This window comes from Chaetodon trifascialis, chromosome 7, assembly GCF_039877785.1.
Source record: "Chaetodon trifascialis isolate fChaTrf1 chromosome 7, fChaTrf1.hap1, whole genome shotgun sequence".
Lineage (NCBI taxonomy): Eukaryota > Metazoa > Chordata > Actinopteri > Chaetodontiformes > Chaetodontidae > Chaetodon > Chaetodon trifascialis.
Genome location: NC_092062.1, coordinates 5,569,829 through 5,582,481, shown reverse-complemented (window position 1 = coordinate 5,582,481; position 12,653 = coordinate 5,569,829). Strand labels below are relative to the sequence as shown.

Genomic DNA, 12,653 nt, shown 5'->3' with positions numbered 1-12,653 from the left:
AATGAATAAAAACATCCATGTTATAGTGATTAAAAGAAAAGAAATTGCATTGCATGTGTGGGATTTGCAGCTCTACAGTAAAGAGAAAATATTATTTACATAAAACTAGACTCTGTGGCTGTTATTGCTGTTCCATTTAATTAATTCATTCAGTTACAGCACTGCTCCTGTATAATTAAATGTAATATTCACTGCCTGCACAGGTGGCTCTTATGAACTATAAAGAAGAGTGCTGGATTAGGCCTGATTCGACATGCATGCACTACTTACTTGCTCTTTCCTTTGTAAACTGTAGCATATGAACCTTCTCCCAGTTTCTCCAGCTTTTCATAGGAATCTGCCTTTCCAAACTTGGGGCTTGTAGGCTGAGGAAAGAGAAAGACATGTGAAAAAGTAATATAAAAGGATGAATTCAGTAACCCAGAAAAGAAAACTCTCTGAGGATTTCAGAGAAAACATTAGAAGTCTATGAAACATATTAAAATCTGGAGGCTCCCCGGTGCATCATCGGGAAGGTGTAATGTCAGTGAGGAGGAGGAGAGAGAATTTCACAAAGTCTTCATGTAAGAACTCTGAAGATTGCTTTCATTTAATCGTCAGCTCATAACTTCCAGACACTTCACTGTCAACAGTTCACAGAGAACGAGGTAACAACTGCAGCTCAGAGGAAATGAGGCCCAGAACTGAACGGCTTCTTACCCAAATGGCATGAAAAGAGGAAAGTAGCTCAACTTTAAAACTTCAACTTACTGGCCGTTTTGGAGGGAAGTGACGGCACTGATCACCAGATGATGATCAGGAACAGGGGCTTTCACACCAGAGCTGTTTGGATCAGGTAAAATGAAGCCAGGTGTGTTTGGCAGGTCACTGCTGAGACCGTATTCTGCTCTGTGTATGTGTGTGACACAGTGATCCCACAGCGGCCCCGCCCCGACACACACACACACACACACACACACACACACACACACACACACACACACACACACACACACACACACACACACACACAGAGTAATAATACAGTACCACATACCTCTCTTTCATTTTTCTACCTGTTAATCATTGTTCATAACATGGTTGCAGGGCTACAGTCTAATAATAATAATGCTGAGAAGTTGTTTCTTCATGAGCTCCTTGTTGCTTCACACAAGATAAATATACACATAAAAAGCAACCTGCTTTAAGTCACCAGATTTAGATTTTGCTGATGATGCTGGAGTCTGTATAACTTCATGTTCATGGCTCTTATTTCCTTTGTAAAAATCCAGTGTAAACACGAACGGGACCAGAACTGAAAGGCGACCGTGTTTTAAACCAAATGAATCCAAGTGCAGGTGTGAAAGCACACAAACATAAACAGCAACAATTACTCAATAACTGTCATTCTGGTTCCTGGTACCTCGTGGTGGTAGCAATGAGGTAACTTGTTTTCTTTTTATTTCTATATTTTAAGGGACATACTTGTTTTAGTCAGCACTCCAACCTGAAACCCTCTCGTGTTCATCTGACAATGACACAACAATTCACAAATGCACAATGCCACCATCTAGCATTGTGCATTTGTCAGGGAGGTCCCACACTGTCGCATGCTCTCATTTGCTTATAAAAGGCCCCACACAAACTTGGCTTCTGATAACACAACACACACACCTCCACAAAATGTGGCCAAGTGCACTTTCTGCTACATCTGCACTGTCCTCACTGCTTTATCTCCTCCGTTATCTCAGCATCCTCTGCAGCTCTAATAAGCTCAGCATTTCTGAGGGCTACTCTAAACAAATTAGACTTCCTCCTGGGATAAAGCAGGAAGTGTAACTCTATCTGTGAAGCAGCTCAGTTGGCCAGAAAGATATTCTCCTCCCGGTGGCGTGAGGAACCTCTCAGAGAGACTCATGTTGCTTCTCTCTCAGTGACGGTGAGATTGGACTACAAAGAGATTCCCTCCTCATGCATTTTTCATCCACAAATAAAGCCTTTTTTCTGCCTTCAGCATTCTGCATTGACCATTTCACACCTGTCCCTCTTTGCATTCATTTGAAAAATATATTCTGTATTTTTGTAAGATACCATCCCAGTGGCTCATCCACATGGAACTACACAATAACAGCACAGCTAAATCAGAAAAGATAGTAAATAAGAAAAATACTGCAACTGTTTTAAATCAAAAATGAGGCAAAAATCCCTAAAACAACAAAACTCCATGCCTGACATTGTTTTATGAGAGGCTATAAAGGACATTCTATACACTCAGACATGAGCAATGCTGATGGTTAAAACTGGATTTCAGCTCTACTTTTAACACCATCATCCCAACTCTGCTCCAGGAGAAGCTCTCCCAGCTGAGCGTGCCTGACTCCACCTGCAGGTGGATTACAGACTTCCTGTCTGACAGGAAACAGTGCGTGACGCTGGGGAAACACGTCTCTGATGCAAAGACCATCAGCACCGGATCCCCTCAGGGCTGCGCTCTTTCTCCTCTGCTCTTCTCCCTGTATACAAACAGCTGCACCTCCAGTCACCAGTCTGTCACGCTCCTGAAGTTTGCGGACGACACCACCCTCATTGGACTCATCTCTGATGGCGACGAGTCCGCCTACAGGTGAGAGGTTGACCATCTGGTGACCTGGTGCAACCAGAACAACCTAGAGCTCAATGCTCAAAAGACAGTGGAGATGGTTGTGGACTACAGGAAGAACTCACCTGCCCCCATCACCCTCTGTGACTCCACTATTGACACTGTGGAGTCTTCCCACCTTCTGGGAACTATCATCTCCCAGAACCTCAAGTGGGAGCCGAACATCAGCTCCCTCATCAAGAAAGCACAGCAGAGGATGTACTTCCTACGGCAGCTGAAGAAATTCAATCTGCCAAGGACAGTGATGGTGCATTTCTACACAGCCATCATTGAGTCCATCCTCACCTCCTCCATCACCATCTGGTACGCTGCTGCCACCGCCAAGGACAAGGGCAGACTGCAGCGTGTCATTCAGTCTGCAGAGAAGGTGATCGACTGCAATCTCCTGTCTCTTCAGGACCTGTACACCTCCAGGACCCTGAGGCGTGCAGGAAAGACTGTGGCTGACCCCTCCCACCCTGGACACAAACTCTTTGAGACACTCCCCTCTGGCAGGAGGCTGCGGTCCATCAGGACAAAAACCTCACGCCACAAGAGGTTTTTTCCCAGTCTGCTGTCAGCCTTATCAACATGGCCCGGAACCCCCCTTACACTCTTCACACTCCACCTCTGCCTTTACTTGTCACATTGACATTGCCATAACTCTATGCGTTACACTAACGCTCTGCCTGGACTCCCTTTTGAGAAAACAGGACAAAACAAAACAAAACAAAACAAAACAAAACAAAACAAAACAAAACAAAACAAAACAAAACAGACTTGTGTATATATATGTATATTGTTATATTTTCTACTACTGTTATATTTTTTACTTATTGTTATACTTTTTACTTATAGTTATATTTTTTACTTTTTTAATAGCTTCTTTTTAATAGATGTGTCATGCACCAACCTCACCAAAGTAAATTCCTTGTATGTGTAAAATCGTACTTGGCAATAAAGCTTTTTCTGATAAAGCTTTTTCTAAATTAAGCAGCTGATGCCAAACAGCTACAAGCATGACTTCCAGTGTTGTGCCTGCACTGATTTTGTACGCTCCATAAAAGGATTCCCTTTCTACAACAAATGGCTACTCCTGCTTACATACAGGAGCTCATCTGACCAATAGCAACACTCGTAAAATGAAAACAATGATTATTTACCATTAATTGGCCACAATCAATGAAAAAAAGGGGATGTGCAATGGGAGAAAGTTTTTATTATAGTAGATAATAGTTCAGACTGTTTAGATAGATATTCAAGTATTCATATGGGATTCAGGTTGATCACATCTTAATGGAATCCAGTCAAATGTGCAAATCACCAACCTGCTATAACCTGAACATGCAGTGAACAAGATAGATATGAAAGGTTGATTAAATCTGCCTGACACACTTTCTTTTACAGATTATTGTTCATGAGCTACTCCCTTCAAACACTGCTAAAAACATATGACATGCATGAAAGCTTAACTCATAGATTCCCCTGCAGCTGACATGACCTGCTGCCCTATGCTGTTGCGTGCTGGGCAGCAGGCTGAGGATGGCGGATGCCAACAGGCTCAACAAACTGATCCGCAAGGCCAGTGACGTTGTGGGTATGGAGTGTGACTCTCTGACGGTGGTGCCAGAGAGGAGGATGCTGACTAAGCTATGGACTATCTTGGACAATGTCTCACACCCACTTCATGATGTGCTGGTCAGGCACAAGAGTACTTTCAGTGACAGACTCATTCCACCAAAATGCAAGACTGAACACCACAGGAAACCATTCTTCTTCATCTCTTCTATGTCTTCTATTCTTCTAAGGAGCACCTGTAGCAAAAACTATTTCCCCTGGAGATCAATAAAGTATATCTGATTCTGATTCTGATGATCAGGTAGATCATTTGTCTAGAGAAGAGCTGCCACTGTGTTGGTCTGAACTTCAAAAACACACATTTCACCGAGGGCTGTAAAGTGAGGTATTCCTTCACAAATAACATTTGGCTGAGTACAGAAAATGGCTTTCAGAGAGCACTTCATGAGCATTTGTTAGCTACAGCTGATATATTGTGCTGCAGGTGACATCTGTCATTTTAATCAGATCGAGATCAGCTGTGACTAAAAATTAGAAGCCTGCTACCTGAAAGATTTCTCCACTGACCTTTGCCAATAAATAAAAGTGAGAAGGGAAAAAAAAGCTTTGAAAAGAGATTTGTTAGCATCACAGTTTAGCAAATTTGGGTCTTTTACCAAGTGAGAACTGAATCCAAAGTGGAAACAGAGTTGAAATGAAAAGCCATTATCTCTAAGTACAAGCCATGTCTGACCAAAAAGAAGTCCACTGTCCCATTTTTCCCATTTTTCAGCCCACTCACTTAGAGAGTTGGACTGGTTGGGTTGTCTAAACAAAAGCACCATGAAAGGGACACTGCACATTTTCATAATCATGGTGAAACATTCCATTAGTGTCTTGCAGCGATGCTGGCAATCAGTCAAGCCTCATATCACACTTATTAAATCATATTTGTGCGCACACTCATTAGGCTTTTCACATTTGGTGCTAAATTAAAAAAGGAACCACATATGTAGAAAACCTGAAAATCTCATTTGCATGATTAAGAAAATCATGTTGTTTGTAAACAGCCTTCAATTAACCGTGTGAAGGAACAAAGGCTGGAAAATTTGGTTCAGATGGAGAAAAGAGCTTGGCTGCCAACACAAAACACCTGAGAAATACAGATGGAACTGGTGCTTTGAAAAGCTGCAACCATGTCAGAGGCAGGAGCATGCTACAGTCAACACTGTTAGAGTTTGATGTTTATTGTGAACAGATTTAGAAGCATCTGGTGATTCCCTTGTTTTTATTGGCTGTAAGTACTACTGTTGTTTCAAGCAAAGGCCTAACTACTGTGGTCAGGGTGGGTTTTCAAAACCCTTTGCTCCACTCATTCGCCCACAAACTACTCATCGACATCATAAACAGTCTCATTTCAGTGTCTTGCTGTCATAATCTGGACAGAAGAAGTTCAGCTAGTTGATAAAAATGTTCATAAGCTTGTCTAGGTTTTTGTTACTGTGACCTCACTGCAACAAGCTTAAGTGCAGTCACACCCAATTTTACTACGCCAGCTTTCTTTCCAATGTAATGCACAATTTTAACTGAATTTCCAGAAAATATGACAAAGAAATGCAAAAATTAACATGCATTTCCATCCATATTCCATGTGAATAAGAGTTGGTTCACCGAGATTAACTCTCCGGTCGGTGCCATTAAAGCTCTGCAGAAGAAGAAGACACGAGATGAAGTGATTAGGTGTTGTCGTGCTCCATGGAGAACTGATTTCCAAAGTCCGTTACCATTCAACTTCACCTTTCCGCCTCCGCCCAGCTCTAAATGTTTTTTGCCATTTTTTGATTTTTATTTCCAATTTCTGCTTTCCCACTCAAATTGAAAAAGTGTGTGGAAAAAGGTGGCTGGGGATTCACTTATATTCACTTCCAGGCTGGATCGCTTGGAGCAGAATTCAATCTGATCAATTTTGACAAGCAAAATGGTGAGAGTGGTGTTTTTCAAGACATATGGCTGGTTTTTATTCCAGCCTGCACCCTGCCTTTTCCTTAAGCACTCAGAAGGCGAAAGCCCGACTGAAGGCATCATTATAAAGAGCAACTACTGCGCTAACTGTTTGCCCTGGGTTTTGCCTCAGGTACACTGTCTGAACCATCTGATTGGTGTTGACTGGTGACAGCCTGACTATATTTATTGCCTTTACACTGAACATAATATTAATTAATTAATGCTGAAAGTCCTTTTTAGTGATTTCAACCCTATCTCTGCTTATTTCTGATTATGGCCTATGTTAATACTATATAGCATCACATAGTGATTACTCTCTCCTTCACCTGTGCAGGGCAGTTCAAATGGCAAACAAGTCTAATATGAGTTTTAAAAAGTTCCACACATATAAAGAGTGATTAATTAGGAGACGCAGAAAAAAAAATTAGCTCTTCTATCCCTATCCTATCCCAGATCTACAAGCTGTGTTTCCATGGCAATGCTGGCACAACCATTGACTGCTTTCTCACCCACTGTTTATCAACTCAAACAGAGGTGACTGCCTACCGCGGCGATGATGATACTGTATCATCTGTCCCATTGCTGCTGCTGGCTTTCCTCTGCTTTAGTCTTTTTTCTTTGCCCTTCACGGTGTCACATACTGTGACGATTTCTCGGCGAACAGCAGCCAGGCACTGTGGCTGTGTGCAGCTTGTTGCCACAGTGAGGTTGTGATCATTGTCGGGTATTGTTGTGCCTTTATGGAGACCTACAGAAAGACCTCTGCTCACTGAGTGTATCCGACAAACAGCACGGCAGTTTGTCTGTTAAGAAAGACCAAAACACATCACAAGGCCACTTTTATTTAACTGCTTAGGCAGAGCCAGGCCAGCCCTTTCCCCCTGTGTCCAGTCTTCATGTTGTAGCCTAAAGTGATGAGCCTAGCTTAGAAGATTCCAGCTCTGTGTGGACATAAGATTTAATCTTTTCATGTCACTCGTGACAAGAAAGCAAATTATAGACAAATTTTAAAAATACTGAACAATACCCTTAAAGTTATCATCACTGGCAGCCTGACTGAGAGTGAAAAAGGGATTAATGGCAGGAAACAGAAAACACGTCTCAGGTGATGTACTCTATGTTTACTGTTACACACACAGGTCTACTACATCAAGTTTGCTAACATTAGCCTCCATAAGTAATACCAGAGGCACACCAGACCAAGCAGCAACACTTCTTTGTTTTTTCAAATTGAGCAAGGACGCATTTTTTTACTCATGACGTCAACTTTTCATCTCTTCATCTTCATTCTTTCAAACGTTACACAAACTGGCTTCAGCTTTACAGACAATGTAGGCCTTCTTAAGATAGTTAAGGATTAGACAGCTTTGTCTAATTGATGACTAGTCTATGCGGAATATGAGCTTTTAATAGATCTAAGCTACATCAAAGTTGCACAGCCAGCACCTGGTGATGCAAGCAGCAGCCAATCAGAGGCAAGACATTCTTATTTTGGCTATAAGACATTAAGGAATTATTATCTTTGTGATACTTTGCAACCAGGATACTTCGTTGCTACTTTGACCCCTGACTTCACCATCAAATGGAGGGTTTTGGATGGTTGTATAGCTATAAAAATGCAATGTGTGTCATGAATATAAAGTTGTTTCGGTGTATTGACTAATTTAATTCTACAGTAACTGTGAATCAATTAAGTAACACACCGGCTCCTCCAGTATGTGAGAGGTGTACTTACAGAACTGGGGCTGGAGTGCCGACGCAGTTTGGGGGACTCCTTGCCGGCGGATGAGCTCTTGGCGTTGATGCAGGCATTGTTCTCAGAGTGGACCCTCTTCACCTGGCTGGCGGGCTTCTCGAACGGGTCAAAGCCGCTCTGCGTACGCTGCACTCTCACCTTCTTGTCCTCAGGGATGGTGTCCAGGGGCTTGATGACCGAGTCTGTTCCCTGGCAGCTGCGTGTGGACATCTTTGTGACACATATCTATCAAAAAGGAAGAAGGAAAGGAAGAGGACGAAGAGAAAAGTGAGCATGAAAGAAAAAAATCCATCTGCGATTACCAGTGTTCAGCCAAAAACTGACTGTGCCCCCGCCTTCCAGATCCTGCCTGTTTTTCATCTCTCTGTCAGCCTGGGTCTCTTCCCTCCCTGTAGAGCCTTGCTGCTACCTCTCTGCTCGGATGAGAGCCTTTTTATCTCCATCTCTCTTTTCTCTGATCAAAACAGCTCCAGCCTCTGTCGGCTCTGCTGCGCGCACACACACACCGCCGGTCGCTGCTGCTGCTGTTCCCATACTGCATTTACACAATTCCACCTTATCTCTGACACACATCTACACATCCATACAATTGTGCAGACATGCTACAGATTGTCTCCTACAAGCCCATCAGGCACAAACATAGTTCTCCACACTCCCAATCCATTTTCCAAGACAAAGCACCTTACCAGCTGCTCCTCCACCACAGTCTGTGTATATTGGACACAAAAGACGCAGACGGCATGACATGTTTTGCCACGGCTCCCTTCAGATTAAATATTTAGGCCTGGGCTCCCCTGCAGGAAGAACTTCTAATTACTCTAATACACAAGGAGGAGTCATCTTGCAGCTCTTTGGCTTGTTCTTTAACATGAGCCAGGTTTCATTGGACACACCAGAGCATTTTCCACTACATTGCTCACTTCTGTGTGTGGAAACTTCTTTTAAAACATGATTGATAGAGTGGTAGATGACAATCTAAGTGCTGATGATAACGTTTTTCTTATTGTGTCAGGCATACAAATATTCCTATCCCACATGGGCTGATAAGAACAACAAACTGCTATAACATGGAAGGAGATAATCATAACATTTATGATAAAAATAATAAAACCTAAAATAAAATAGAACTGAAAATAATCAGTTAAAATAATGCATTTGCTTCATTGTGTATTCATATATTGCTCACCAAACCAGTCTTTTACCTAAACTTGGCTAGTTTTCTATACAAAACATTATAAGTTTAGCTCACACATTAAGATATTAATACATTAGTGGTATAACATTGTTCTGTCATATTCAGATATAATCAATTAAAAGGAGCATTGTACTCTTTAGTCACAACACCTGGATAGCTGCCTACTAATGGTAATAATGGCAATACAGTTGACTACTCCGCACTTGAGCCGCTGACGCTAATGTTAATGTTTTCGACTTCTATTCATCTATACATCAAAACATTTCTAGCAATAAATAAAATGGATGTATTCCAATGGAAGGATTAAGAGAAGAATATGCCTGAGGACATGAGCAAACACAACAGGCCAGGTAAAACTCAAGAGAAAGATGCAGGAGAAGCAAAAAGAAACAAAGAGCTAGGTAATGAGTTAATGAGGCAGCAAAGCTGTCATAAACTTGAGTTCTACCCATATCCACTCTGTTCTCATTGACAGCAGTTATCATCTGGAACAGCACATAAACACATAAACAAAAACAAATAACGTCACTTAGGACCTATCACACTGCAAGACATCAATACTTGATGAGAGAGTCTGGGAAGGATGTGTTCAACAAGGCTTATGTTCCAGGCACTCCACCTCAGAGAGACATCAGAGGCAGAGGCACAAACAATGAAAAGGTCACCAAAGATCTTCAGAACTAGAAATACACAAAGGTTTACTTCCTGATGAAGAGTGACACGTTTCTGAAATCACCTCCGCCTCCACCAGCTACAACCCTAAAACCCTGAATGCATAACACATGACATAATAATCCAATAACACTAATGAGCACTTGCTTTTGATCACTTGAGTACATTTTACTGATAATACTAAGTTCACATTTTGAATGCAGGTCTTTTGCTTGTAATATAGTATTTTCTACTGTGGTATTGCCAATTTTAGACATGTAAAGGATCTGAATACTTTTTCCACCACTGCATATCACATGATAGTCCCATTAGCTGTAAATGATTTAACTTGACCAAATGGAGTACATGGACATCCTGCCTGTCAGTGTGCATTAGGTTTCCTAGAAAGTGCAAACATATCCTTCATCGTCATGCTCATAGGTAACTACACTCCACCTCTGCCTCACTAAAACTAGAAACAATCTTCCCACTGCTTCTGGCATGAATGAGCAGCTTCTTTTGTGAATGTCAGTCCCAGCTGGCTTTGGTCTTGTGCCGTGAGGTCTTTCTTCATTAACGGCCTCTCTGCAAAGCATTGTGTGTGGAATACGATACCGCCTCTTAGATGCGCTGTTTCCGTTCTCTGGCGTTAAAGAACACACCTGTGCTTGGTTGCAGTTGGCAGATTGCACACTCATGGGGAACATCTATGCAACATATTCAGTTCCATAATGAACCGCTCTGTGTAGATGAATCAGGCTTGATCTTAAATTACTGCATATCTCAATATCTACTACATGGATTGGCACAAAATGTTGTACAGATGCTCATGGTTCAGACAAGATGAATACTACTGACATTTGGTGGTCCCTTGACTACTCCTGTGTGGTTTTGAGTGAAATATCAAAAATGTGTCATGAGCATAACACCCAAATAATCCTATGTAGGAGGAGCAATCCTTTGTGGTGTGTGAGGCATATGATAGCCGGCCAGGGAGCAGCTGGAGAGCCCCTAGGAGAAGCTGGAAGATCCAAGAGGAGGAAAAGGTTGTGTTTGCTGCAGGGATGGATTCCAGTTGCCAGTTCCATTTTGGATCTGTGTCCAAGTTGGTAAAATATACCAGATTTATCAAGCCACATGGCCAGTGAATGTGTTATTGAATCTTACATTCACAATCTCTCTGAATTAGTCTATTTGCTTGATACCTCTGAGGAGGTTTAGCTTAGCTTTGACAATTAAAATGGCTGTAGAACCAACAACAGAAAAACATACTTATCAACAGTTTGCTGGGCCGTCTTGCTCAGTGCTTCAGTGATGTTGAGATGGAAGCTGTCACCAACCTCTCAATTCTCCGGAAAGTTTGGCATGTTCATCCTTTAGGTGCTTTATGAAATTTGTTTTCTTTCTTTCGTTAGCACTGCTTTGTAGCATCTCTACCATAATATGTGCTTACTTGTATCCTTTGCTTTTCCTTGTTCACTTGCCTCAAATGCAAAGTATTTCCAAACATCAGTCCTGCTGTTTTCTTTGTCAACCAAGACCGGCCATGGAGACTCTGCTCTTGCCATCTTTAATGAGCTAACAGTAAAGCAAAACAAGCAAAACCTGCAATGTACCACGTCGATACTGTGGAAAATGTGCATTGAAACCCTTCAAAATATTCAAAATCGATACGTATCGAAAAAAATAGATATTTTTGACAAGACTACTGGCCACTCTGTTGTTTTGTTGTTTCCATGACCCTGACCAGAACAAGCGCCTTGAAATGGATGGACAGATCGATGAAGGGATAGCTCAATGGATGGATGGATGGGTGGATGGCTTGATGGATCACCAATATATTCAATACTGAATCCACACAGAACATTATATGTGAAAGTAACCAGTTTAAAATGAGAAGCCATAAAACCTATTGGCTGTCAGGGGTTGCATTAGACTCACAGGAACAGGACAGGGACATATCACTTCCAAAACAACTGAGATGAAAGTGAGCAGTGTGGATCCAAAGCATTCCACACTGCTGCGCACTGCAGACACAAGCCAGCACTGAGAACATCATACTGCAGGAATCAAGAATCAAGGTGAGGTATTCAGCAATTTTGACAAAAATCCTGATTTTATGCCATGGACCACCTTATATCAGGCTTTTTTAGTATTATCTGGAAAAAAACATTTTGAAAAAGTAATGAAAAATATATCAAATCTGTACTTTGGTATTTTCCAAACTTTGAATTACTTTCATTTGCCACTTCATTGCCAGAACCTTCTACAACCCATCTTTTATAAAACTATGTTTTATAGTTTCTAACACCCAAACAAACCATGCAGTCATCCGAACATTACACGTGTTGTACAGCCTCAACTCTTCTGGCTTGAGGCTTTTCTCCAGATGCTGAACCCACCTACAGGGATTTGTTCCCTTTAGTGAGGTCCAACACTGATGCTGGGTGATAAGATCTGGCTCACAGTCAGTGTTCCAGTTGATCCTAAAGGTGTTAGCTCTGTATGCCAGTCAGAGTGGTGGTATGGTGGTACAGTGGCAACACTGTCACCTCACGGGTTCGATTCCCGCCTGGGGCGCTGTGGGTGTGTCCTCCACCATGCCCTCGGTGCCTGCTGCCCTTCATCGAGGAAAGGGGCCTCTCTGTGTGGAGTTTGCATGTTCTCCCCGTGTTCACCTTTTTATTCCCATAAAAAAAACCCACTAAAAACATGCAAGAAGATCACCACCTGACCAATGGTGACAAGAAGAAACTGGGTCCCCAGGCGCCGCTGTCGGCTGGCAGCCCACTGCTCCTGGTCTGCTGCGGAGGAAGGACTTACCAGGATGGGTCAAACACGGAAGAAATAATTTCACTGATGCATGGCATGTG

General features: G+C 42.2%; 1 protein-coding gene across 3 annotated transcripts in view; it reads right to left on the bottom strand.

Annotated features, from left to right (window-relative positions):
- Nucleotides 1–12,653, bottom strand: part of cdk14 (cyclin dependent kinase 14) — a 180,529-nt gene that overhangs the window by 117,667 nt on the left and 50,209 nt on the right. For all 3 annotated transcript variants that reach the window (XM_070965868.1, XM_070965870.1, XM_070965869.1), the window contains 2 exons: nucleotides 7,914–8,159; nucleotides 271–365 (listed from right to left, as the gene is read on the bottom strand). In XM_070965868.1, the coding sequence (XP_070821969.1) occupies nucleotides 271–365; nucleotides 7,914–8,159 (341 nt within the window). The remainder of the gene's footprint in view (nucleotides 1–270; nucleotides 366–7,913; nucleotides 8,160–12,653) is intronic.